Source organism: Patagioenas fasciata, chromosome 19, assembly GCF_037038585.1.
Source record: "Patagioenas fasciata isolate bPatFas1 chromosome 19, bPatFas1.hap1, whole genome shotgun sequence".
In the NCBI taxonomy this organism is placed as follows: Eukaryota; Metazoa; Chordata; class Aves; order Columbiformes; family Columbidae; genus Patagioenas; species Patagioenas fasciata.
In genome coordinates, this window is record NC_092538.1 from 6869164 (window position 1) to 6896994 (window position 27831).

Below are 27831 nucleotides of genomic sequence, written 5' to 3' on the forward strand. Positions count from 1 at the left end.
ACCCGCTGGCTGTGCGGGGGGGGTAATGCGGGGTGCAGGGGGGGGGGGTCAATGCGGGGCGCGGCGGGTGGGGGGGGGCTCTGCGGGGCAATGCGGGGTGCACCCCGCATTGCCCCGCAGAGCCCCCCCCCACCCGCCGCACCCCGCATTGCCCCGGAGAGCCCTCGCTCCCGCAGCGCCGTACCCCGCACCGCCCCGCTGCCCCCTCCATGTCCCCGCGTCCGCCGTGTCGCCCCCGGGGTGTATGTGTGTGTATGTAGGGGGGCTTGTGTGTGTATGTGGGGGGGGGATTGTGTATGTACGTGTGTGTATATTGAGGGGTTGTGGGGGGCGCGCCCGCCCTGTGAGCGCGCGGGCGCAGCGCCCCCTCCCCGCCCCCCCCGCGAGCGCACGGGCTGAGTCCGTGTTCCGGGCGGGCGCGGGCTCCAGGCCGGGATTTGGGCGCTCCCTGCCCGCCTCCCTCCCCCTTGCCCCCCCGCCCCTCCTCCCCCCTCCCGGCTCCCTCCCTCCCTCCCTCCCCCTCCCTCCCGGCTCCTGAACTCCAGCCCCTCTCTCTCTATCAGCCGCTCACTCTGTCTCAATATGTCTCAAGATGGCGGCCAATGTGGGATCGATGTTTCAATATTGGAAGCGCTTTGATTTACAGCAGCTGCAGGTCAGGCTCTCCCGCTCGCCGCACCGGCCGGGCCGCGCCGCCGGACCCCCCCCCCGCTCCTTCCCTTCTCCGCCTTCCCTCGGGCCCGGCCTCCCCCTCCTCCTCCCGCTGCCGGCCCGCGCCGCCTAAAGGGAACCCCCCGCTCCGCCCGGCCGCGGCGCTCCGCTCCCTCCGCCCGCCCCCCCCCGCCATTGATCACCGGCCCCATCGGAAATTGATCCTCTTTGTTCAATTCATCGATCAGCCCAAGATGGCGCCGGAGCCGGCGCTGCCGGGGCCGTCGCCGCTTCGCCCGCTCCGTCCCGGGCTGCTCTCTTCCCCGCTTCCCGTTCCCCCCCGCCGGCCGGGGCCGTGCGGAGCGGCCAGGGCGGCGGCGGGGCTGCCCGGCGGCCGCAGCTCTCTGCCGCCCGCCCGCCTCCCTCCCCCGTTGCCTTCCCCTTTCCTGCCGCCGCTTCCCCGCCGCTTTTTCTCCCCGGGAGCCGGGGAAAGTTTACCGAGTGCTGGGACTTTGTGTGGGGGCGCAGGGAGCCGGCCGGGCTCGGCGTGCAGGCGCGGAGCGGCGGGGGCTGGGGGCGCTGTGGTGCCGGCCAGGCGGACGCTTCCCCGCCGCTGCCCGGCCGCCGCCGCCTCGCCTCGCCGCGGGGTGCCGGCCCCCCGCCTCTCCGCCGCCGCCGGGCAGGGGGCTCCGGCCCGGCGCGCTCCCGTCGCCATGCGAGCGCCGCGGCCGCGCTGGCACCGCGCCGGGGGGCGGAGAGGGAGCTGCCGTCGGCGAGGGATGGAGCGGCGGCGGGGTCCCGCGGGGCGGGAAGGGGGCGAGCGCCCGGCCTCGCCCGGCCCGGGGGGAACGTGTGTGCGGGGGGTGCGGGGGCAGCGCCGGCCGGGGTGGCTGCCGCGGGGGCCGGTGCGGGGCCGGCGGGGCGCGGGGGAGTCCCGCCCGGCGGCGGGAGGGCACGCTTACATAATTCACCGGCTCTCCAGCCTCTCCTGCTGTCCAGGATCTGACAGATGAGGGGAATATTGATGCTTTACTGTGCTGGCTCATAACAGCCTACAAGTCTTGTTTCCTCCGAGGGAAAGTCCTCGCAAACCAGCTTCCCTTCACCCTTTGGGTGCGTGCCCTGAGGAAATTGCAGATCCACTGTTTAATGTAATTGCTGGGGTATAGATAAGGCCAAGGCGGGTTGAGGTGGGGGGGGGGGTGGGGGAGAAGAGAGGTTGTCAAACGCTGAACTGGTGCTGCTCCCGCCGCTGAATGGGATTGCAACATGCGTGTTTCTCCCAGTTGATTGGTGCAGGAAAGCGCTGCCCTGCCTCTCCGAACCCTCCGCTGCCTCCCGTTTAAATAAATTGGCTCCAAAGCCGCCGGCTGCCCACCCTGGTCCCCTCCGAGGAGGGCTCTGCGGTGCCGGAGCCCCGCGGCAGCCGGAACATGGTGCGTTGATGCTGGGCAGAGCCGCAGCCCCGCCGGAGGTGAGGGGGGCCGGGGGGAGCGGGACCCGGAGCCGGAGCCGGCAGGACCCGCCGCCCTCCCCTCGGCGGGGCTTGGAGGGGCTGAGCTGGCGGGAGCGATGCCGAAAAAAACACCCCAGCAACCCCCGAAACGGGAAGTGCTGCATAGGATCTGTAGTAGGAGGCTGGTCCCTTCTGACTTTCAGGTGCATTAGAAGGTGGGGTAAAGTAGCGTTTTGGTTTAGGCTTTTCTTTCTTCGCCCCCCCCCCCTCCCGTTTTTTATTGTTCTTTTAAAGGCTTTGGATTAAGGTAGACTTGGCTGAACTTTGGTAACTTGAAAGGGTTCTTAATAGTGACCCAGAATACCTACAGGAATACGGAAAATGAGATCCAGATGTAGAATTGTATAAAATAAAATGGATTAAATTAAGATGTAGTTAAACAAGGTCTGTCATCTTTAATTGTGGAGTTTTGCTTTTGCCTCTGTGTATGTGTGGTTGTACTTGCTTAGTACTGGTGAACGCCACTGGTGTGGTGTTACATTTGACAGTGAAGAAGTCTAAATATTTCCTATAAAAATAAAGCCTTCAGAAATGCTTATTGATTAAAACATATTACGCTAAAGTATCTATCATGTAAATTAAATTCTAAAATGTAATGAACGCAGCCAAATGGCGTTTTGATAGATTGTTCTATTCTGTTTTTAGTAAAAAAATAGCTCACTTTTATAATAATTTAATTTCTGTGCATACTGCAAAACCTGTTGTGGAGTATCACTGTGCAAACCTTAATCTCGTTTTTGCAGACTAAGTGTGACAGTCTGACTTGAACAGCTTGTAGGTTCTCCTTTGAGGCACTCTGGTAGCGCTAGCTTAAAGTTGTTTGCACAATATTCATTACCTGGTTTTGAGGGCTTGTGATCGTTAGTACGCGTTGCAGGCTGAGGCTGTTCCCCTCTTGGCAGCTTCGCCCAGCGATCTCTCTGCGGTGCAAAGTTTATTAATGTTGTGCGCGGTCTGTGCAGAGTCCTGGAGTGACCGGAGAGGTAGAGACTACCTGCATCCATATGCAGAACAGTTAATTTGTTTCAAATTAGCTTTGTATTTTTTTTTAATCCACCCATCTGCGTGAAGAGGTAGTGTAATATTTACTCCCACTTACAGATGAAGCAATACGCTATAAAAACTATGGTTACTGAGTATGAAGTTCAGTCTTACAGATCTGTCCATGGCTTCCTCCCTCCCCTGCCATTCATCTGTACTAACGTATTACAGAAAATAACAATGCTTCCGTTACTCCAGGACTAAAACCCGAAGGATTTATGCTTAGCGCAGCTCCACCTGTGCCCTGTAAACTCCAGCCCTTGCGGTTCTGCATCTCGATGACTCTGAACCCCTTGTTTTCCTGCACAAGAAAGTCGCGAGGCACTGGGGCCGCGCGGTCCCGTGTGGCGGCGGCAGCAACGCGCGCCCTGTCCGCTCGCTACTTCCTCTGCTCCCACAAGAAGATGTTAACTGTTGATGGGCTTCGACCCGCCTTGTCATACTGAGCAGCAGGTTCCTCAAGACTGTGTCAATATTAATTAAAAACAGATCCAGGAACTCTTTAGGGTCTGCTTCTTTTAATTATTTATTTCCTTTCACTAAGTAACCTCTTGTTTATAGGAGGAGAGATTTCAAGGGTTGGAGGCAGGATTAAATAATTCAGAGCTTGGATTAAAGAACAGAAAGGTCTGTTCACAAATGGAATACGAGATGCAAAAATGGCAGTTTCCTACAGGTATCAAACGTGGCTCTTGACTTGAGACTGTACCTGAAGGGCATCACACAGCTGAACGCTTAACCCTTTGCTCTAGTAAAGGTTAGTTTTATTTCCTAAAGAAACGGTGGAATCAGCGTGGCGTTTCTGCATCGGTTTGCCGTGTGGTTGAACATGGACTCGCATTTGATAACTGATGGCAAGGGAATTGCAGTGTGTAGAGAACACAGATCCTTGCAAATGGTGACCACTGTGGCAATAAATGCAAATCAAATCACTGGAGAAATGCTGTTGCCCTCGAGTTAAAACTGCATCTCCTGTTTGGAAGCAGTTTTGTGATCCGAATCAGGCTGACGTACAGCAGCGTGAAGGTTACCTGCTGTTGGCAGGGTCCTGTTTCTAGTTTGTAGTTCTTGATGTCAGCATCACCTTCACCATAAAAACAACCCTGTCCTGGAGAACAGGAAAAGGAGCGTTGTGTTCCCGTGGGTACGGCATGCCGTCCTCTTTAAGGTTTTGCTTAATATTTCTGAATGTGTGTGTGTACATCTGTATCAGAGGAGACAGTTGGTCCTGCTGTATCTCTGTGACCAGCCGTGTCGCATGAGTAAGTCTGGCTTGGATCTCGAATCTAAGTTGGATCTACAGGATGAATGGAAGAAGCTGATACCACTTGAAAACCAGACAAACTATGTGTTGAAGTATTTTGACCATAAACACAAATCTCAAAATGTCATCATAGCTTTTTAGGACAGGCACCTACGCTGGTGAAAAGTACAGTTTCTTATTGCTTTTGAGCAGAATGGCATGACTTGTTACTAGCGAGCTGGGGAATGGAAGTCTAAAGCCGAGTCTTGCTCGTGTGTTTCTGGTTTTTAAAATCTCATCCTGATATTGCATCATATATGATTAAAATAAGGATGGGGTATTAGTTCTATGCATGCTGTGACTAATTGTTTAACATAAACCACTGATCTTACAACATTATAAAATTTGTAGCAAAATCTGGAAAAACTAAGTAGTAATGAGTAGCTCTTAAATACTGAAGCACTTCTATTATTTAATTAGAAACAGGTGGAGTTCTTGGCATCTCTTGGTTGGATCTGATTGCACCAGAGCACAAGCTGATTTGCTTTAAGTGAAGGAGTTAACATGCTTCATCAGAAGTGGAATTAGCAATCGCATCTGAGTGTTTAATTTTGTTTATCTGTGCAGGGCACTGTAGAACTTGTAGTTTCTGTCCTAAAAGCAGACAGTGCTTTCCTACTTCTGAAGGTAGTTAAATGTGGATGGAGAAAAGAGTCTTTAGCTACTGTAAATATGTTTCTGCCCATTTCCACCTGATCAGAGGTGTGTAGTGAAAGCAGCTTTGGTACATTTTCAAGAAGATGGAATAGAGGGATTATTCTAAAAGCCAAGCAGTGCTGCCGGGATGCTCTGATAGCTGTTGGTGCTTCCCTGCTGCAGGAAGGCTTTGGCTTTTTGTGGTGGTCAGGATAGTGTCCCTGGACATCTAACACACACAACATAGTAGAAGAAAGGCCCTTGGTGTAATTTTGGCTTGAGAATTTGGATTTGACAGGATTCCTTGAATCCTATTCCTTGGGAAGAAATTTCTGAAAGCTTTTCTAGCCCTCTTTGCTGTTCCCCAAATGAATTAATGCCCATTGGAAACGTGGCGGAATGAGCGTGTGTTTCAATCACTCTACTCTTATGCCAAGTTTGTGGTTAGTTGGATAATGTATTGAGAAATGCAGTACTGAGGATTTGGAATATGGTAAAGGTTGGGATTTTTTTTTTGAAAAAAGATTGCACCACTTGGCTGTGTATAACAATACCAAATAAGTACTGGGTGAAACATTTACTATGGGAGAAATCAGATACACTCTGAAATTCCAATGAACAATTATTCTTTTATTTGCAAGCTGATTTGTAATGCAAAAAGTACATGTAGAAAAAAATGCACAGTCCAAAGTTTCAGTTTGATCACTCTGTGGCTGAAAATAGTGGCAGTTTATTTATTGGATAGAGAACAGATAACATGGATGGATGCTTAGTATTTTCTAAGATGCCAAGGAGTCGGTGTTCATTGACTTGTGGTCCATTTATATGTAGACTGGGTAATAAGTTCCCATCTTGTATATTCAGGTTTCTCTTGCATGTGTTCTTTACATTTTCTTCTTTGCTTATCTTTGTGCTATCTTGTTTCCCATGTACTTTATGGGCAAGGTGTTGAAAAGACTTTGTCTTCTGGATTGAGAAGACAGTGATAATGTTCCAGCATTGCATGAGGGAGGAAGGTGTGAAACCAGGAGGGGGAGAGCTGAATCGGGGTGGTTAACAGAAGACAAGGAGTCTGGGGTGTCGAGGTTTGTACACGATTGCCCACACACGGGATTGTAGGTGTGGTGTTGGATTTACCAGGGAGGTTGAGAGAAACTTAGAGCTGAGGATCAGAATAATTAATGTCCTTAAATTCATAAAGATAAGGTAAGTTGTACTCATTTTGTGACATAACACGTTCTCAGCTTGTTCTTGTTGTCTCTGATTTGACAAGGCAAATAAGTTAGTAATTTCTGCTTTTATTGTTAGCTATATTGAAGAAAATAGAGTATATTACGTTGCTTGGGTTGCGAAGAGCATGGAAATCCAGAGAGATAACTGAGCATTAGCAGCGGTAAGTTTTTATAGGAGTTTAAACACCGAGTGTGCACTCGTGGGATGTCCCAGCGGTCTGCCCTGTTCAACAGCACTTGATTTCTGGGAAAGAGTAGGCAGGGAGGAATTCACGCTAGATCCACCGCGGTCCCCTGACCGTGCTCTGGCTACAGCAGGGTACAACAGCTCTTACTGTGCTCTGGCTTGGTCACTTCTGTGTCTTAGCAGAGTAAAGAATTTGGCGTGAATAAACATTATTTCTTGGTACGAAGGGGATAAAGCTGCGAGGTGGCCCAGCGACTCTGCCCGGATGTTGCAGCAGACGGGGGTTTGAAGTCGGAGCCTTTCAGGCTGATGTTGTCTCGCAGCTCTTTGCCTGGCTGGCAATCCGCTCGCTCCCTCACCTTGCAGTAATTTAATGCCTTTGCCGGCAGTTGGGGCGATAAGGAAGTTTCTGCGAGGGCTGAGTTGTGCCGTGTTTCACGGGGTGCGGGGGGAGGCCCTGGCCGGGTTCAGGGGCTCACAGCGATCTTCTCTGGGAACACAGAGGTAAGGATTGCCCATTCTTCGAAAAGCTCCAAAGCAGATGCACAAAATTGTTTTAGCTGCTGTGTTTATATGCTTTAAATTCCTCCCTATCTTTGTGTTTCTGGCTGTGAGCTTCTTAAGGCATGTAAGGGTGTGTAGGCCATGGCTGTCTCAGGCTTTTTCAGAGGGGTTCACACATCAGAGCTGAGCAGATCTTCTTGTTCCCATCTTTGTGTGGAAATGTACCTTACAGAATAAGTGAGCCTGGATATAACAGCATCTGGAAGTGCCAATGCAAGGTTTCTGTGGAGGATATGACATTTTAGGCCAAAGTATTGGTAAATGGCTGAACTAATTTTGGAGTGGAGGCAGACCCCTAATTCCATAGTGTTCAGCTGATGGTCAGGAGAGCCCTGGGGTGTGCAGGTGAGACCAGCTCGATGCTGATGCTGCAGAGATCTCTCCTTGCTGAGCAATGCTGGCTTTGGTCTGTGGCTCACACGTGACAAGCCCAGAACAGAAATGCAGCAGGGAAGTAAAAATAAAAACACGTGGAGGGGAGGAAATGATGCTGTTTAAAGGACTGGATGGGATAGAGGGAAGTGGAGAAGAAAGGAAGGAGTTAAGGAGTGAACTTAAGCCCAGGACTTGGAAACGGAACTCTTATTGCGGTGCAATTGGGAAGAGAGTTTATTTTAGAATTTATATAAATATTCGGTGGTACAGCTGGGGACTATGGAGGGTCTCCCAGCAGATCCCTGGCTGCAGGGTTGCAATCAGACCCAGCTCACCTGCGCTTGCTGGTCGTATAAAAGGATAGGCTGGGGTTTACCAGCAGGTGATCTTGTGGAAGCATCCTGGGGAGATTTGCAGGTGAGATGCCAGGGCCATGGTGTGACACCGCCTTACACTGACACATTTTTAATGTTGCCCTGTGACAAACAGCGCTTATTATTCTGTTAGGCTTACATAGCTTTCTAACCACTTGGATGGTATTTTAAGTTATTATGAATAGTAGAAGCATTCTTGTTGTGATTTTCTTTTTAAGAAAGAAGTTCAATTTAATAGCTTTTTTTTTTAATGAAGGCTCAGACTGGATATATCTTGGATGCAAAAAGGTCATATGTTTTGCATGGCTTATTCCTATGAAAGCTAAACTGCAAAGCTAAAAGGTATTGCTGCAGATGCATACAAGTTTAATGGATTAAACCTTACTCCTCCTCCTCTCTGGTACCTCTGCTGGGTATTTGAGGTTGCATGGTGTTGCTGATCCATTATTTTCAGGAAAACAACAGATTTCTCTAAGCAGAATGGTAAGCTCCAGCTGGGATGCATCAACCCATCACAGATCTGTACGCTGAAGGCTTTGGGCAGCAATGCTTATGGGGACTGGTACTAACATACAAAGCCTTTAATTGGTTTGGATTCTGTTTGGGCGATAGTTACTCAGTAGTAGCGACTCCGAACCGAGGTGGGGGTTTGGGTCTTGCTGTTGGCAGTTTGTGTGTGTGTGTTCTCGGCTGTTCGTGGGTCTGCTCAGCCTCTGCCAGCTCCCTTCTCCACCTGGGAAACACTGATAGTGCCCCTGACCCCTCTTTGGGAGCACTCGGAGATAGGAGATCGTGAGTTAGCACTTAGGGTCCCTTTTTGCTACTGCCTAGTTCTGTGTTGTGGATGGATAAGACTTAGTTGTTACTTTTCCTGCACCTTTGTTAGCTTTTTATTCAGTGGGTTGAACAGAGGTTATACCGCTGTTGATTTGTAGGTGCTTTTCAGGCTTGTTGCTGGTAGCAATGTCTATAGAAATGAATGTGAAAAAAGAATTGAGTAACTGGGTGTCCTGAAAATATTCTTGATGATCGGTGCCAAATCACTGAGAGAAAATGTTTCCTGAAAATGGTTATAGAGTTATAATCTGAGGTTATTCATACATACACACACTCTTACTTTACAGCATACCTCCATGTTCTTTGGTATACTGTTTGAAGGCAAGACGTGCAGTTTATCAAGTTTCCCTTCGGACTTCTCTGTACATTGAAGGCTGCTTAAAATTTACATTATAGGCGCCCAGTGACATGAATGTTGAATTTAGAACTCAACAGTTTGTGGTTGCATCATTGGAAATTGCAGTCCTCAACCAGCCGCAGCCGTCGGTTTGAAGCAGGTCCCTGTTTGATAGAGGATCTCCAACCTGCGCGGGGGGCTGTAGGGTCTGTAAATGCAGCATGCGAGCCCCTGGGTGGTGAAGGAGAGGGACGTGTTCAGAGCAGCTTCAATGTAAGGGGTCATGCTCGTATCTAAAGGATGAAATTCTTTATTCACCAAAGGCCTATGATGGGGTAGCTTGAAACTTTTTCCTACGGCACCTTTCATCTTTTACCCAAATTGTTCAGGTTTTGTAGTCGATAGCGTGCTAAGGCTGTCAGCGGGGTTAGAGGTTATGATGTAGATGTGCCATGAGGAATATCGATCGCCGGCTCATTTCGCAGGCGTTTTCTTCCTGACCGGCCACGGGGCTGGAGAGGTGCTGGGCCCCGTGCCGTGAACTTGGCAAAGGTGAATGAGCTTTATCCCTGTGTAGCACAACACAAAGGCCCTGACCCAATAAGTGTGATCGCGTGTGCTTAATTTTGAACACATGCGCTGTTGCAGTCTGGCCGAGCTGGGCCGGGAAGGAGCTGCCTTTTCTGACCTGGCTCCTGGAGGAGTTGTGAGTAGAGATGGATCTCCCCTGCCAGCCCCCTCTGTGTCTGGTGAATTCTCAGGCTCGTCCTTTATCTCAGGTTTTTAATCAGCCTAATTGTTGTTCTTGTTGTTGCATTGACGTGGAATACAAATGCTGTCAGAATGGCTCAATAAAATTTATACTTGTGTTTTGTCTGTAATTATTTTTCCTTTTATTTTTATTAGGTATTTACACACTTTATTGCATATGCATGTCAAAGTAAATTTGTATCATGTTATCACTTAAAGATGCGTGCTTCATTTTCAGGCGTAAATAAAATGTACCTTCTTGTCTGTGATCCAAAATATGTTAATGTTAATTTTGTCAGCAAACTACATCTCTATTTTTATGTTGCAACTTTTAAGTGTTAATATTGATAGTACTCAACTTCGATTTGGTGTATGTGCTGTGAGCACAGTTGCTTTTCTAATGTTATTTGTGGAGATGGGATAATATTAATCATTTAAAAACAAGGAGCCAGTAGTCTCGCAATTGATTTTCTGTGGAGAGACCTCTGTACAGAGTTGCTTACACAATTGTAACCTTAGTTTCTTTTATGTGAGTGCGAGAAGTGCTTGATAGATTTAAAAACTGAAGGATAAAAGTTGTGAATACGCTGGTTGCTTTTCCCTTCCAGCTCTGTCCTGTCTCTTTCAGGGGCTCTAATTTTCTGCTTATAGGTTTCTGAACGTTTTCTTTGGCATGGAGCCTTGCTATCGAAATTCTTCAGATGTTGGAAAAGGGCAGCTTGCTAATATCGTGTATTCAGCTCATCTGTGCGCTGCTGTTTGCAAACCCTGCCCGTTGTCTCAGCCTGACGTACTTTGTGCTCATAATTACTGCTTGAACTCGGGATGTCTTTTTCCGTTCCTTTCTGAAGCGATCGTGGGGGTAAACCCGGGTTGCAAGAAGCGGTAGGTGCGTGGTGAAGGAGACGGTACGGAGCGGAGGGAGGATTCATCTTGTGTAGGGCTTTACTAGAGCGGGTCTTGATCCTACCAGACTGCGGGTACATCTGTGTTACTGATGGTCCTTAACCCCTGCAGGACGGGGGATTATTTCCCTGTTTTAGATCAGGTCTGGAATCAAATTGAATCGCCTTACGGAGCCATGCTGTCGGTTTGGTGTGTAAGACGCTGCTTGCCGACTCCATGCTCGCGAGGAGGAGCTATTTTCAGGCTTTTTATACGCAGGCAGAGCCTGGGTCAGTCCCAGGGCTGGAAAGTTGTGTTGTAAAGCTGCTTTTTTGGTGCAACTTCTGTGATCCTCATTTCTGTCTTTCTGAGCCCTTTGCTGTACTCCGTGCCATCCACTTGTGAACCTACAACTGTGTGGTGTTTGTTGTTTTCTTGAGGTGGTGTGTTAAATACAGCACAAACGATTAAAAGAACACACACACTGTGCTGTGATCAGCTTGTTTTAGATAATAAATTAAAATCCGTTAGCATCTGAGATGTCCTGGCATATCCTGAGAACAGTTAGTTCTTTAATGTGCCAAGCTAAGTAAAACTTGATTAATGTCACTATCTGGGGTTTTCTGTCCTGTAAATAGGGCTTGAAGTCTAAAATTGGAACTGCGAAAACCTGCTTTAACTAGGATTAGGAGAAGAATTTAGTCGTTCAGATTGTTTTTAGGATCTTCGAAAGTGGTCACTGTGCCCCAGAGCTGCTGTAGGTGCCATCCTTTTGAACATTAACTTGACTGCAAGGGCTGAAAACTGAGTTTGCAACTTCTGAGGCCCTTCCCGTGCTAGTGGATGATGATGGTAGGTGGGTGTTCAACATTAAGGGCTTTCTTCTAAAGCACATCAGCAAATGTGGAAGCTCCCGAGATCAGGAAATGCTGGTTATATGCGTCATTTTTCATTTTCTCAGCGAACTTTGGTTTTGTGCAGGTAGGTGAAATGGAAGCGGGTGAGCTAACAGGCATGCTAGGAAAAACACACCTGCTTCTATTGTTTTGGGGCATTCATTACTCTCTATCTTGTTCGCTTCTAGGTACGGTACGGTACTTCTAGGTATGTCATGGCAAAATGCAGTCATATATCATAGCATTTTTACGCCCTATTTATTTGCTCTAACCGTTCTACCAACCAATTGCGAACTTAATTTCAGTGGTAAGAAATTTTCACTCTATAGCCATTTTTTTAAGTTGATGGTTGGCAGCAGCCTCTTTGTACGGTTTCTTGATTGTCAGCTTTTCATTATAAATTTACTTACTAAATGCTGACTTAAGGCCTGACACTTTGTTTGTGTAACTGTCAGTTACAGTAGTTTGGAGACCTAATAAAAGCCTCTCAGATCTTCCTATTGAATTAGGCCACGCTTTGCCACCCCAGTGACTACTGTAATAGTATCTTTCAGTGTCTCCCATTTTTCTGGAACCCTGCTTAGGGTGTCTTCTGATACTCTATCCTCACACTGACAGTAGTTGGTTCTCTAGTAAAAGGTCACAGTAATGTTTTAATTGGATTTTTCAGCTGCAAGGAATATAAAAATATAAGTTTATTAATAGAGCAGCTTTGATCTTGAAGGATTCCAAAACATTTGCTGCATAGCACATACAGGAGTGGTTTAGTTTTCCTGTTTGTTCAGGGAGAATCAATTATGTCGCGGAGCGGGGAAGCTGGATGTTCTACCTGGTGGGTCAGGAGAGGAGAAAATCCGCATCAGATCCAGGAAATCTGGGAAGGTGGAATGTTGTTCCCAAGCTGGAATGTCCCCAGGATGCAGAATCGAACTGTGCTGCTGTCAAAGGTGCCAGAGGATTTTTCACAAGTTGTTTGGGTTTTGTATTTAATCTGAAATCTTTGAAAAAGGTCATGGGCAATATACAATTAGAGAAACACTTAACCGACCTTGTTAGTGTATTTTTGTGGAATTATTGTGCTTTATTGCTGCTTTACACAGATGGTAATTGCTGGTTTCCATCTGTTCATTAAGGAAAAGTAAAGACAGAAAATGGCAGCTTTAACTGGGTTTTTAACCAGAACCTTTAGGTCTTATTTCTTCTTTGGCCATGTCAGGTTAATCTGTTGGGTCCAGTGCACTGCAGTTTCAAGGAAAAGAGATCAAAGTGGGAGCGTGTCTGCACAATATGGGTCAGGACAGCAGTTCCCTGTGTTTCGGGCAGGGTTTTCTTTGACCAGTGCTCAGGTATGTGGTGCGATATCGCCCTGGCCCATGGCCAGGCCTGGGGAGAGGCTCCGACCAACACTGACGGTATGGGAACCGCTTAAGTGCTTCATGGCCAAAAAAGCTCCTTCGGCTCATACTGCTGTTTATTTCCACTTTAACCTTAGTGCTTTCAGTGTGAATGACTTCACGGTGCCCCACTGGAGTTTGCCTTGGTTTTGCTAAAATCTGTTCACTTACATTATCACCATGGCTAAAAGCTTTAAAACCTTTCAAGGCCTGCAGGTGTGGGAGCTTGCAGCTGGCACCGATCAGCTTTCCTGCTCGTGGCCATCCTCTGGTTCTCGATTTCTGAAGAATGGTGGGACAAGGAGCCCCCAGAAGTGCAAGAGAACAATCTGGCTTTTCACCCCATAAAGAACAAAGCCAAATGAAAAACTTCTTCAAAGTCCCACCATCCTACGTGTGGCATTCATGGAGTTTTTCTTCACCTGACTGTTCTCTTTGACCCGGTGGATGATTTGTTCTTGTGGGGCTGCTTTCAGTCGGCACAGATTTCAGGTGGGATGGAAAAATGAGCCCGTCTGGTGGGAGAGCTGTTTGCAGGGGTCCCGAGCAGGGTACAACACAGTCATTTTATTTCTCCGACTCCTTTGCCAGTTGCTCAGCCAGATGTCCTCAGTAGTTTGTGCTATAAGATGTTAGGTAATTAGATCATTCAGATTCTAGTTAAACATAATTAGAGCCCTGTGTAAACTGAGTGAAGCTGACAGGTTTTATAGGTTGGTCATAGCAAAAATATCAGATGATATAGCTCAGCATTAATACAAAAAGATTTAAGCCTCCCTACCCTCGAATAAAGAGGTGTTTAGTCTCCAAATTTAATCCTTAATTAGAGCCACAATTTATGGAATTTACTAAAAATATTTTACGGATCTTGGAAGCCTCACTCCAAAGTGCTCCCATATAGTGTTTGCTGGTTACATTTCTTCTTCTGCGCTCCTGAGTTTGAAATAACCCACCTAGCAGTTGCTGTGTAAAGTTAAGCAGAAAGGTAGCATAATTTTGCGGTTTTTTTCTTGCAATTTAAATTAATGGGTAAATCAGTTGCAGTGGTGCTTCTTGGCTTGAGAAGGGTTTGAACAAGTGACGCCGTCTCTGCTTCGCACCCCGGTTTCCTTTCTCAGCTTGGAGCTGGTTTGGTTTTTGGATCACGTACCTGTGGCACGGGCTGTGTGAGGTGCCTGGTTTTCCACCCACTGTCCCACAGCAGTTCAGAACCATCACATCGCTTTGCTTACTGTGAAACAGCAGAGCCGGAGAGAATATCCGTGTAATGGGACTGTGCGCGTAGGTATTGCAGAGTCATAAAGTAAATGCAAGATTGCGAGCACAGGGCTGAAACATTAGCTACGTGTTCTGGCGTTTGGTTATTGTTATTTCATTACGGCACTGTGAAGCTAATCCTGATTATTTCTCTCCCTCGTTTTACAGATGCGACACATTATTTTGTTGTTTGTTTGCTGGCAGGCGAAACATGTTTTCTGGAGGAAAGTGTTAACAGATATGCTGATAAAATGTCTGTCTTCTAAAAACTGTCTGAAGACAAATGGGGTATTTGTCTACATGTTGTGTTCACACTATTGTGCTACCAGACAAATTAACAAGAGAAGTTTTGCATTTTGTAGGAGGTAAACTTTGTTTTTAGATGTTGCAGGAGTCCTGAGTTGTGAACTAGACCCACAGTGATCCTCGTTCTGCTGAAAGCTGATTGCCGTGTTGCTTTGTAGTAGCTGATAAAGTTAAGTACAGAACATTTGCAGAAAAGTAAAGCTATGTTGGAAAATTAAGATTCAAGTAGTTATGGGGATTTTGCAGTTAAAAAGAAAAAACCACAGAGGGAAGAAAACTGCAGTTATTTCTTGGTAATCCTAAACGATGAAGCTGTCTTGCTGGGGACCCAAAGCAGCTCCTTTGCGTGCCCTGCGGAGTTACTGGGTGCAATACTTCCCCGTCCCCCCCCAGCCTCTCCCACGGGGCGCAGTCACAGTCACGTCACTGTGTGATGCTCCCAGCCCCGCTGGCCTGGCTGGGATCTCCAGACGGTTTCCAAGCCTGCGTTTCTCACTTGGCAGCACACGCCGCGGCTGGTGGGCAATCTGCCGGATCCCTTTTTTGTCAAACGTCGGAGTCGGTGTCTGACACTGAATCTGGGAATAAGAAATGCACAGTGGAACTGCAGATATCTGCTGGGTGTCTTTGTTTCTCCGTTGTTATTGCTTGTGATTGGTGCTCAGTTCTTGTGGCGATAGAATGACAGAGATTTTATGTTTTCCCTTCGTATTTTAAGTGATAAGCATGACCTGGTAAGTGGAAAATTTTCAGCTACTTTTTGTCTATCAAGTGTTATCTCCTTAGAAGTGAAGAACTCAGTTGAAGGAAAATCCCCTGAAGTCCTATGGAAACAAAACAGTTTTATAAAGATGTGTGTATGTGTGTGTATGTTTGTGTAAACACACAAGCTCGCACAAGCACGATCTCCTTTCTGGATCAGCTCCCACCATGCAAAATACAAACGTGAAAGTGCTATAATTGATTATGTGCAATAAGAGACAAACAACCCAGATTTTGGGAGAGGGCAGGGTGTGGTCCAGATCTGGCAAAACATTTAAGAACTGAACATTATTTTTTCAAAGGTAGGGAAACTTTAAAACATTGGTCCAAGAGTTAAGACTGGTTGGGAGAAAGAAAAGAGCACGGTAAACCGAGACATTGTCTTTGTACGGGGAGGTGTTGGGGGAGGAATTGGGAAGAAAGAACACGCAAGTTTAGGTTAGTACATGTTCATGTTCTTCTGGTTTTTTAACTTCATTTGCTTCCCTGGCAGATGTCCCATGGCTTTGAGGCCTTTGTCTGTGTGAGAGAGAACACGCAGGAGGGCTTGGCAGGGCGCTCGGGGGTTCTGTGGAGTACTCAGATTTATAGTTTGGTGTTGTCTCTTGGCTTATGCGATTTTGATAACTGGCAATTGTTCTGTAGAGTTACACGTTCTGTTGGCAAATCAGCTCTCCCTGTGTTTCCTCCACTGATTATGTCTTGTAGATACATTTCACGTACAAGTTTTTGTAAGGTCTGAATAGGACTTGCACATCCACAGTACTTTACTTTCATATAGTACTTTTCATAGATAACCCCCCATATTAGCCTATTTTTAAAAAATGCCTTCATACAGTCTAAGATATTACATGCAACCTTGCTTGATGAAATTGTGAAGGAACTGTATTCTTACAACAGATCTAACAATCCTGAAGTGATAATATTTTTCTGAGCTTTGTAGCATATTATATATATGATGCATCTTCCTTCAAAGGCTCTTCATTCATTTTTTACCGATAACTCTACCTCAGTGCTTAATGTTGTATTCTTTGGACTTGCTGAAGTTGTAGTGGAGTTGTTCTGTAGCTGCTGTGGTCTGCAGGGGCACAGGAACAATATTTGGCTGCTGTGAGGGTTCAAACCTCCTGGTCGCCTTTTACTTTTTCCATGTCTGTGACTCTAAATGGATTTATAACCCTGTAGCTTTATGCCTTTAAAACACCTGCTATAATTGCTTAGAAATATACGCTATGTCAGCCTTTATTGCTTACTGTGATTACGCTTCTGGTAACCATCCTTTTTGGCAGACTCATAAGAAGTTTCTCCTAATAGGATTCCTAACAGAGTTAGACAACATGTATAGTTTAAAGTGCAAATATGTTTTATTGGGGAAAGGAGATTATTCTGCTGTTCTCGGTACCTTTTAATTTGAGACTTCAGAAGGTGCGCTGCATCAAGTACATGCGTAATTTAAAACAAAATTATGTTCTGCCCTTTTTATTGATGGGAAGTATGTGGGGCCTTTTCTTTGCATGGCCAGGTTTACAGTTGAGAAGAATGTGCAGGCAAGTTCTCAAATTTCTAGACAGTTTTTATCAATTAGCATAGTTTGTATATAAACGGTATGAAAGTTTGAAAAAATGCTGCTTAGTGTTGCTCTTTAACACCTCAGTGCTGTGTGAATAATGAAAATATAAAATCTGGCATCAGAGGTTTGTGCCTTCAACTTGGGGATCATCTTGTACGTCCCAGTAAAGCGGAGGGTCCTGCGGAGCTGTTTGGTGGATGAGCTCTCGGTGCATTCGTTTGCGGTAATGTGTTACATTTGATAATTCCATACGCAAGAAACGTAAAGGAGTTACGTATTCTCATGACAGCAAAGGTACAGAGGATAAATGATAAGAGACTGTTGAACTTTGTGTCGTAGGACCTTGATCTTGATGTCTCACCTGGCAGACTTGAGGTGGACATTCAAGGGTTGGGAAATTCTAGTCTAACGTTGCAAGTCAACTTCATTTGTTCTTGTACACTGTTTCTAGAGATGGCAGGAATGAGGAGGTGTTATTTATCATCACTTTTAGCTAAAGAGTTCCACCCATGCAAAATTCTTAGCGCTAAGAGAATTAGACTTTTTGGCAGGCGGGTTGTTCTCAAAATCTTGAGCAGAGGAAAAGGTGGCAAATAGTTATTTTTGGGCCCTTTTAAAAATATGAAAATAAAATGACCGGGGTTAGTCAGTGTTCTTTCCATCACCACCTTTATCCTCAAGGATATTTTGGTATTTTTTTGCCTTTGAAATTCAGGCTACGTTTCAAAGGGTAGATGGAATTTCCCGGGAGAAACAGAGTGCTGTAGGCTGGTAGAGTTGGAGAAGACAAATGAAGTAAATTAATGCAGGTTCCTCGGTAGTGCTGGCCCATCGGGGGTCTCAGCTGGAGGAAGCCAAGCCTGGGAGATCTTCCCAGAGTTATGTGTGTCTTAGAAAACCCTGCTGCGGATCCAGTGGTGCAATTGTCCTGTCACCTGTTTGCTGCGGGCTTTGGGCTGCTTGAACGCCACCCAGCTCGTGCGTTAGCTGATGGGAGGCACCGCGTTGGGTGACACCACGGGCAGGTGCTTCACGCTGTTGTACAAACCTGTTAGGGTGGTTTGAAGCCATCTCCGGTGGGACAGGGATAGCGACAAGCTTAATATATTTTCCTTTTTTTTAGCGTGGGATGTATCATACAAGTATAAAATCAAATACTGTGGGATGGCAGATACTGTTTTCTAAACTAGTTGGCTTGTTGTAGCTGTGATAATCTGTGTTGATCAACCCTTTTGGTGTTTGCTACAAAATTTATTCTAAAAGGCATGGTAGCTCATTCTTGTTGGTGCCAGTCCAAATCGTTTCTGCTGCCAAACTTGGCACTGGTGCCAGTGGTTTGCTTTAACTGATCTAAGAATATAATACAGATGGTTCGATACACTCGCTACGGATATATACAGATGGCTCAAAACTTTGAATTTCTTTATTTCATTCCATTGTTTCTTCTCGGTATATCAAGTATCTCTGGATATATAATTGCTATTCTTAAAACAGTCTGGACTGTATTTGGTTCAGCTTCTGTCATTGCGATACGAATTTGTCAGCAAAAGGCTGCTGTTCCATGCAAGTTCAAATGTTCTGCGTGTCCGTACAGGCACGCGTATTTATAATGCACAAGAATATTTCTGTCAAGCTGTTTGACCACCACACCTATATGTTTCAGTTACATAGGGTATAGAAAGCAGATCCCGTGGAAGAAATTTGTAGATCTAAAACGCTGAAGATTGTGGTTGCTGAGTGTGGCTTTGCTTAGAATTGCTGCTCACACCGGTACTGGCATCTCCGCAGTCAAAGCAGGGAAGTTATAGCCCAGTGTACAGGTCCAAGCAGGCATCGGTGAGCTCTGCCGAAAGGCTGGATGGTGTGTTTTCAGTGCTCATTCCAGCCCGACGGTATCTTGCCAACCAGAAATTTCTAGGTTGGGGATTTGTGCCTGTTGTATACAGGTGTATGACATCGGTGGCTGCTGGCAGGACAGGGTGTAAATAGGATCACGGCAGCAAAAGTTGGATGCTTTCTGCATTTCTCCGTGCACATAGTCTATCGATGTTACAGAGGCTGATGCTGACACAGCCCATTGCCTGGACGCATGGCACAAGTGGCCTCTGCTTGGGTTTGTTTCTGATCTGGTCACGTATGGGAGATGCTGGCTCTGCAGTTTGGGGATATCGGCAGCTCTGTTCTGTGTGTGGATTATACAGACTGACTTTGGAGCAGTGATTTACTTCCTTCGTAAGGTTGTTAAAGTGCTTAACAACGCAATTAATGTAATTTAAGGACAGTTAAAAGCACTAGTGGTTCTTTTCAACTTAATTTTGAATGCTGAGACAGATTAAGCAGTTTGAACAATGATAAGATGATGCTCTGTAGCCATTGAGTGTATAAATAAAATATGCCCTAGTACTTGGTATTTTGAATCCAAAACCTGTGGACCACTGAAATGAATGGTTATGGATATATTGCCTTGTTCTGGCATCATCAGATGTCTGACAGGCCAAGTGTGATCCGTGCAAGTCAGAATTTAGATGTCAAACCTGTGATGAATATTTCGCTGCTATAGGAAGTCTTGCTGGTGACTTCAATACATTGTACATCTCGTGAGTTCATTTCAGTTCCACTGGAGATACTGACATAACAATAATTTCAGAGATGAGACATAAAATAGCTTTATACATCTCTGAATGCTTTATCTTCCATTTACACGGAGGCATTAGCGTTTTTTTTATCCAAACATTCGCTTAATTTTTGCGTGTGTGAATGGTTTATATTTTGCAGGCTTTTTTCTCCTATAAGTTTCATTGATGCATCAGTTAACATTCTTAATTCGTATTTTTAGTACAGAGAAGTTCAGGTTTTCCTGAACAGGAAGGAGTGACCCTTATGATGAAGCTACCAGCCAGATCCATCACCACCAGCTCTGGAAGCAGAGACTTTTCTGTTGGGCAGGAGAGGCCTGGCCAGTTTGATGGTTGCTTTGGAGTAGGGTAGTTCCACCACGTTTGTAAACACACCGGGAGTAAAGTGGTAAATAGCTGTTCCCTCTTGGTCCAACTGAAATATTAAGGGTAGGTGGGGTGTTGTGGAAAACTGTTTCACAGTGAGTGTGGTGGGATGCTCATACCTTGGGAACGAACTCCCTGGAGGTATCTGTAGATTCAAGGGGAGCGTTAATCTAAAATCAAATGTGACTTTGTAAAAGCTGAAGGATCACTTGTAGTTTGAAAACAGTCATCTAAATCCTAGGTGGATGATGCTGTGCCATTGGCTGACTAGAGTCCCCCCCACCTCAAAATTAACCTTGATCCTGGTGGCGTCAGGTGAGGTGGTTTGACATGAAGAGTGGACACGTCTTTTAACAGATGGGTTGTGAGAAATGTGCGTGGTAAAACGAACCTTAGCTTATGGGCATTTAAAATATTTAAATAAGTTTTGAAAAGGTAGCTTGTCTCTGAAAACGCAGTTGCTTGCATGATGTGTTTATTCAAACAGTCCCTATTTACCAGCTTCAAGAACTTAAGTTCTATTTCATCCTTGTTTAAGAAAAAGTTATTCTTAAGATTTATCTCCACTCTTCCTTAGTAAGGATAGAGCTTTATTGGGGTGTTTCCCAGAGGGCTGGTTTTGGAGTGACTGACTGGTGATGATGAGTGACAGAATTAGCATAAATTCAGATTAATGGAGATATGGTTGGCCAGTGCCAACTGGCTGCATGGGTCTCGGAGTCAGCTCTCGGTGCTGATGACAGAGGCTGATTTTTATCCCTCACCCCCCCCACCGTCTTCCCGCCCAGACTGCTGAACATTTAACTGGATCTTAAATACTTGAAAACCAACTTGCTCAGCAGCCCGGGTCAGACTCTAGGGATGAGGTTTGAAAAGGGAGGGCTTGTTTGGGGTGATTTTGGACATGAGTGTCTCACCAGGGACCGCTACAGAGGCGCTGGCTACCGGTGTGCTGCTGCTCGGTGTATCGGGGTGTCCGGCAGGGGGGACACCGATGGAGGTTCTGGAGATGGTTGTGTGCGGTGGGTGGCTGGGACATCTCGGCACTGTGAGCTCTCCCGTGTTGTGCAGTTCCCCGGTGAGCATTGCTGTTGGTGGCACCCGGCCAACTTGTCATGTCGGTGTTGAAAACTCTCCTACGCTTCTCCAAACAGTCTGAACCTGTCTTGATCTGCCCGGTAACCTCGGTGTCTTCGCAAGCTCCACGTGGAGAGCGGGACTTCCCAGCTGCCAACCTCTTGGCCACATTTGACCGATTCTTTGTGGCTTGTTGGCAGCTGAATCGGATCATCCACGTGTTGGCAGAGTGGAAGCCCAGGCTGTGGTGGAGGAGCGAGAAGGTGTACGTGTGGCCACCATGTGCTGTCCGGGTGACGGTGTCTGTATCAGGCCAGACAGGTCTCGGGGTTGGATGGTGGGTCTCCAGCTGCCTGTCCTGGCCTGGGAATGCTCCTGGCTGTGCAGCCCTGGCCTGGGAGAAGCGCTGGCACGGCCAGGGAGCTGGCGTGGGGTGGCGCGCAGTGGCAGTTTCTAAATGGCACGGAGCGGAAAATGCCACGCGGTGCTGCAGCTGCTGGAAAAACAGCTGGTTTTAAACTAAAAAACGCAAGTCAGGTTTGCATCCTGTTCAACAGGTATATGGCCTGGTCTCCCACCCTGTTTCTCCGTTTCCAGCTGCCTTATTTTGAAGCATCTTGCTGTTGTGTTTCTCATAATAGAGGAACAGTGTTAAGTGTTAAGATTAATGATTCTTATGCCCAGCCACTTTGGAAAGATTTCCCTGGTGCTGGGACTGAGCAGCAGAGCAGGAGGTGACTGTCCCTTGTGCCCGGGCTTGGGGGGGGCAGGGGGAGGTGTGGGGTCATGAATCCTTTCTTTCTCACTGACCCCTTCAGAGGGCAGTCCACCACATCTTTGTTATCCATATTTTTAAAACCGAAGGGATCTAACACACCACTTCATTGCGTGAGGTGTCACCAGCAGAGCAGAGAGCTCTCTGTTCAGGAGTTACCATTCCATGTTTTGCTGTCTCGTTACTTTTGGTACCCAGCGTGCTGGACCCTGCCCGCCGGTGCCGTGTGTGTGTGTGCGGGAGCAGCGAGGATGAAGGATGCTCAACCTTGGGCTGGCGTCGGTCGTGAACACTGTGGATCTGGGCAGCTTTGGGCGGCCTGTTCAGAATTCACGCCTCCTAAACACGCATCCTGACAGACAGCGCTGCCTTTTTTTCCCCACACGTGCTTAATCAAGTTGATAGAGTGGCTGCTCAAATAGGGCTACTAAAAAGCACCTGCAAAATCAGTAGTCGCTGCTCAAACCCCAGTCCCTCTGTGCTGATTAGGCTCTTGTTTTTAAAAAACTTGTACTGAATATGTTTAAATACTGAAATGAAGAGATTTTCCACAGTTATTTTCTTCTCAAATACACTTTTAAAATTGACCTGATGCTGAATAATACTTAATGCTTCTTCCGTTTTATTGGTATAAATGCAATCCTGAAACCTTGTTGGTGTTTTGTTGCCTTACTGGTGATTTCTGTGACTACTTGTGAGAATGAGAGACTTGGTAGTTTTCCTATATTTTTTTTTTTAGTTACTTAGAAATATTATACTGATTGTTTAGCATAACTGTATTGGGCTTTGCAGGTAGACTTATCAGGAAATTTCACGGGTATCATTTTGTTTGAATTGTCTGCTGCTCCCACCACCACACGCACACGTTACAGCTTGGGTCGTGCAGTTTTTTGCTGTGTGTTACCGCTTTGGTTGTTTGGGTGAGATAAAAACTTGTTGAACTACTAAAGTGGACAGAGTTTAAAATTACAGACACATTACTTTCCTTCGCAGCCATAATATGTTTGTTTTGGCAGGCTGTCTCTTCACTGTCACACGGAACAGTTCCTTTTTTTTTTTGTGATTATTCACTGTTTTCAGTCATACAGCACCACGTATTATTCATGGCCCTGGAAAAACTTACTCTTTTGCAAAACAAAAGCATGGGAAGCACTCTGAGCTACCTCATTTTCACAGCTGACAGGTATTAATGATAGGTGGGTGCACACTGCAGCGACAGCGCGGTTTAAATTACGAAGGGCACGGGGGTGTTGGTGGCATTTGAGCCTCGGGAGCCTCCTCCAGGTGTGGCGGTGGTGGTTGGAATATTTTGGCGGTTGTGCTGCTGGGTGGTACCCGTGAGGATGATGCTTTGCGGATCCACCACCACCTGGGCTAGTGCTGAGCTTCTCCCACATGGTGGAGCTTTTACCCTCGACTTGACCACAAAAAGACATTTATAAAGTGCACAGAGCCAGCTGAGGAGAGGAGGGCTCTGCCCGCCTCTTTGATCCAGAAGATTCATGTGTGGTGTCTAACGACGTGTTCGAGCTGCGCGGACAGGGACGCGATCGCTGCGCGAACGCCCGCAGATCGATCAAGTAGAAACAAGGCTCCTTGGAGCCCTTTGCAGTCCTGTGGCAGTTTCTAAATGGCACGGAGCTGAAAATGCCACGCGGTGCTGCAGCTGCTGGGAAAACAGCTGGTTTTAAACTAAAAAACACCGGTCGGATCTGCATCCCGTTCAGCGGGTCTACGGCCTGGCCTCCCACCCCGTTTCCATTTCCAGCTGCCTTATTTTGAAGCATCTTGCTGTTGTGTTTCTCATAATGCAGGAACAACATTAAGTGTTAAGATTAATGATTCTTACACCCAGCCACTTTGGAAAGTACTGAATGATCTGGGGGTTCATGTGATTTGAAACATAGCTGGGAACTTAAAAAGTGTCTGCTAGTGAGAACAGCTGCCTGTTTTGCAGAAATCGGCTATTTCTTTCTCTTTACTCCTTCATGGTTTTCTGATGCTGTGCAGTCTTTTAAAGGTGCTTTTTTGCATATCCAGTCAAATTGTAATTCACTTTTCTCTAGTGCTTGTCTATTTTCTAATAATACTTAGAGCAAGAGGTGGCTTTTCCTTTTTTTTCTTAGGGAAAAACAAAATAAAAGAAAATAATAACTTCAGCGTCTCTTCCTTTTTCCTCTTTTTTTCCTCTCCGTGAGTAAGGAAAATACAGTTTCCTCCAATAGAAATGAGTAATGATGATGCAGGTCAATTTAGACTTTTATATTAGCCAATTGTTTACACAGAAGTACTCCGTTCTTCTCAAAATCTGTCATTTTCATGGGAACCGTGCATTAATTTTCAGCTCACCCTGTTCAGAGCACAGCAGCATGTTTCTCACCTATTATTCCCATGGCTGGAAATCACAATTGTTATTCCTGCTGTCCCTAGGAAACTGGTTTTGCTGCTGAGGTGCTTTAGTGCCCCCGTGTCCCCTGCACCGTATGTTCTGGCCAAACTTTACATTACTGTGGTCTCGCTCTTTGCTGTTTCTGAATCAAACCCCTGAAATATTTGTTTTCCAGCCTTTCTCTGCCTTGCTATGTTTTTTTTCTCCTTATAAAAATAAATTGTAGAGCTGATCTGACTTTTGCGTGTGTGCCCAACTCTTCATGCGTTCTCTCTCCCCAGTGAATAAACCTGCAAACCATGCCTGTTCGTACCGCTCCTCTGGCTGCGTGCTTAGGTGTTTTGTTATAGAGCCCTTTCGTAAAGGATTTTAGATGGTTTATCAAGTGATGAGTGAGTTAAGTTCCGTGTCTTGTAATGCAGGAATAAATGTTTTCAAGTGATAACATCTTGTAGTGAATAAAATGATGCTTCCGATCAATGGGTGGTGGTTCTTTGACAGCAGGAGGCTTGGGTTCGTTAGCTGATATTTTCTAGGTGACAGTAGGTAATGGCTTCTTCCCATAAACTCAGTAATATTTTCATTTCAGTGATACAGTCTTTACTACAAATACAGTAAAGTGACAGGCTTCGTGTTCTACATTTTTAAGGCTTTTTATCATCCTTAGAATTCAGGTTTCAGTAGAAGCATTTTGTTATTAACGAAAGCACATACTCAGATATTTAATTACTTGATTTTCTTCTTTAACAGATTTTTAAGAACATCTGTGGCTCCTAATGAAGTCAGTGATATTCTCAGCCTCTAAAAACCGCCTCAGTTTTTACAGTAGCGTGGGAGGGGGCGAAGGATTGGGGTGGAGGGCAGGGGGCTGTGAAGACGCCTGGCATTTATTTTCAGAACACTTATTGTATTTTTAGCTAGTGGGAATGTTTAGTGTCATTCACTCTGGAGAGCAAGACCACCCATTTGTTCGAGACTGCTTGAATTTCCAGCTTTTTCTGTAAAATAGAGTTGAGTTTCCTTGCGGGGATGGTTTAGACTTGGATGATTCTCACCTGGGAAAGAAATACTAATGTTGATTATCCTTCCTTCACTGTTTTCTTTAGATTTCAAGAGGTCGTGCTTAACGTTTCAAAATTAGTTAGAGGAGTCCTTCCCGACTGCTGAATTATACCGAGCGAGGGCTGCGCGGCCGCCCGAGCTGCAGCTGCTCTCGACGCCGCTGCAAATAAATTATACATGGAAGCAAACGATTTTGAAAGCAGTAGTTTTCAAATTGAGATGGTGCTTCTCTGCCTGTTCATACGTCTTTGCTGTAGCTGGCTAACAGGAGGGTCTTGAGCAGGAATACCTCTTGCAAAGTCCGTTTCAAGTTTTCAGGCAAACACAATACACACATTCTGCTTTCTATCCTCGACAAAGAGGAAGGAAGGAAAAAAAACCCGAATCTATTTCAGTACTTTCACAGAAGTTTGCTCATATAAATACGTTCTTTCCTATGAAACTGTAATTCAAAATCAGCAAGATTCTTGAGGACTGCTAGAATAATTTTGCTTTTTTTAATGAAATGTGATGACTAATGAGGAGAATCTGTCTGCACTTCTACAAAACACAATTTTAAAATAAAATATTTAACATGCCAGCTCACAATTTTGAGTCATTTCAATATATTTGTGTAATGAACATGGAATTATCACACGCATTGGCATGTGTATGTGGGGGTCCATATATGCTTGTGGCACTTGCGGCTCTATCAGTGAAGTTTTTACTTTACAGTTCTACCCAAATGTCTGTGCTGACCTAAGAGACAAACCTTTATTTCATATAATGAACATGGACGTTGCTGGCTTTAAGAGCTTTGCCTTCTAGGCGTTTTTTTGGGGGTTTTTTATGGTCTTGTAATTACCTTTTCTTGAATGCAGCCCCTGTTATTGTTGTACAGAGGAGTGGCATCCTGGGGTGGATTAGAAGGGGGTGGTCAATAGGTCAGAGAGGTTCTCCTGCCCCTCTGCTCTGCCCTGGTGAGACCACACCTGGAATATTGTGTCCAGTTGTGGCCCCTCAGTTCCAGAAGGACAGGGAACTGCTGGAGAGAGTCCAGCGCAGGGCAACAAAGATGCTGAAGGGAGTGGAGCATCTCCCGTGTGAGGAAAGGCTGAGGGAGCTGGGGCTCTGGAGCTGGAGAAGAGGAGACTGAGGGGTGACCTCATTCATGGGGATCAATATGGAAAGGGTGAGTGTCAGGAGGATGGAGCCAGGCTCTTCTCGGTGACAACCAATGATAGGACAAGGGGTAATGGGTTCAAACTGGAACACAGGAGGTTCCACTTAAATTTGAGAAGAAACTTCTTCTCAGTGAGGGTGGCAGAGCCTGGCCCAGGCTGCCCAGGGAGGTTGTGGAGTCTCCTTCTCTGCAGACATTCAAACCCGCCTGGACACCTTCCTGTGGAACCTCAGCTGGGTGTTCCTGCTCCATGGGGGGATTGCACTGGATGAGCTTTCCAGGTCCCTTCCAACCCCTGACATTCTGGGATTCTGTGAGAGAACCGCATGTGCAGTAGTTCATGTATGGCCGCAGTGCACAAACCAAGAAGAGAAGAAATGTCTCTTATCTTTTTCCGTTATCTCTGCTTACCTCACATTTTGGGGGGTTGGTTTCCACCTTATGAACACATTGCTACAAATCGGATCTATTGAAAATCATAGAAATAGTGCTTGAGGCTTCATGGTGATTTGTTTCACTTGTAAATGAAAATGTTTAGCTGTACTCTAAGGTCCAAATAAATCAGCATGCAATATCAAGTTAACGTCACTGTTCTTAGAGTGCTGTTTATTATAGGTGTTCTGACTTGCATTCGGTTTCACAGACTTTGCAGAAAAGTTTGTTAAAATTAGGGATTATCTTCTGAGTACTTTTTGTGGCTGGTGGTGGTTGTGGGTTGTAACAACATCAGTGGGTTATCTGCGGGAGGACGAGTGTTAGAAACAAGGATGAATAATATACTAAACATCTAACTAGAACTGAGTAATTAGCAGGAAAGTAGCAGAATTATAGACTGTAGGATTTACAGGCGGTTTATATTTGTGATCCTTTGGGTAATTTCTGCAAGGAGGTTTGGAAAAATCTAATGGAGGGGTGGCAGCAAATATTAGACAATTTACTGAGCAGCAGGAACTGTCCTGACTGGGGAGTTGGAGTATTTGCTCTGGCTGTTTAAAGTTAACAGAAGATTAGTTGAGTTTGCCATTGACGCAACTGCTTAAATCTTGCAAATGGAGAATTTCTGAGCAATGTCATTTGTTTCAGCAAGAACTGGCTTGCTTGAGTATTTTACTGGTAGCCAAAGGGATGGGTGGTGGATTAATTGATTGATTTAAAGGTGGGGGGGGCGCAGATTTATTCCTGTAATCAAAATCCAGCACTGTATTAAAAACCAGGTTGCTGACAGGTGTTGGTACTGGGCAGCATTGCAGTAAGCTGGGGGCTTTGACTCCAAATACGTATCTCAGCACTAAGAGCCCCATCCGTATTTTGAAGTATTTCTCTGCCAAGCGCGGTATTTAATCAATGGCAGCATGTTGTTTTGTTGCTTAACCCACCCGTAGAAAGCAGAAGAATCTGAACCAAAAACTAAAGTTATTCTGATGCAGAAACTGCACACACTACCTAGATTGTTGGTTTGCTGCTCATATCTACTGTCACTGGTGTCTAGAA

The 27831-nt window shown here is 46.0% G+C and overlaps 1 protein-coding gene across 7 annotated transcripts in view; it reads left to right on the plus strand.

The window, feature by feature from the left end:
* The first annotated feature begins 499 nt into the window (after positions 1 to 499).
* The window catches only part of CUX1 (cut like homeobox 1), a 264153-nt gene continuing 236821 nt past the window's right edge, over positions 500 to 27831 (plus strand). For 3 of the 7 annotated variants that reach the window (XM_065853071.2, XM_071816982.1, XM_071816983.1), the window contains exon 1: positions 500 to 655. In XM_065853071.2, coding sequence (XP_065709143.1) covers positions 593 to 655 — 63 coding nt within the window. In that variant the 5' untranslated portion in view covers positions 500 to 592. The remainder of the gene's footprint in view (positions 656 to 27831) is intronic. The other 4 variants (XM_071816984.1, XM_071816985.1, XM_065853072.2 and 1 more) reach the window with 2 other exon arrangements.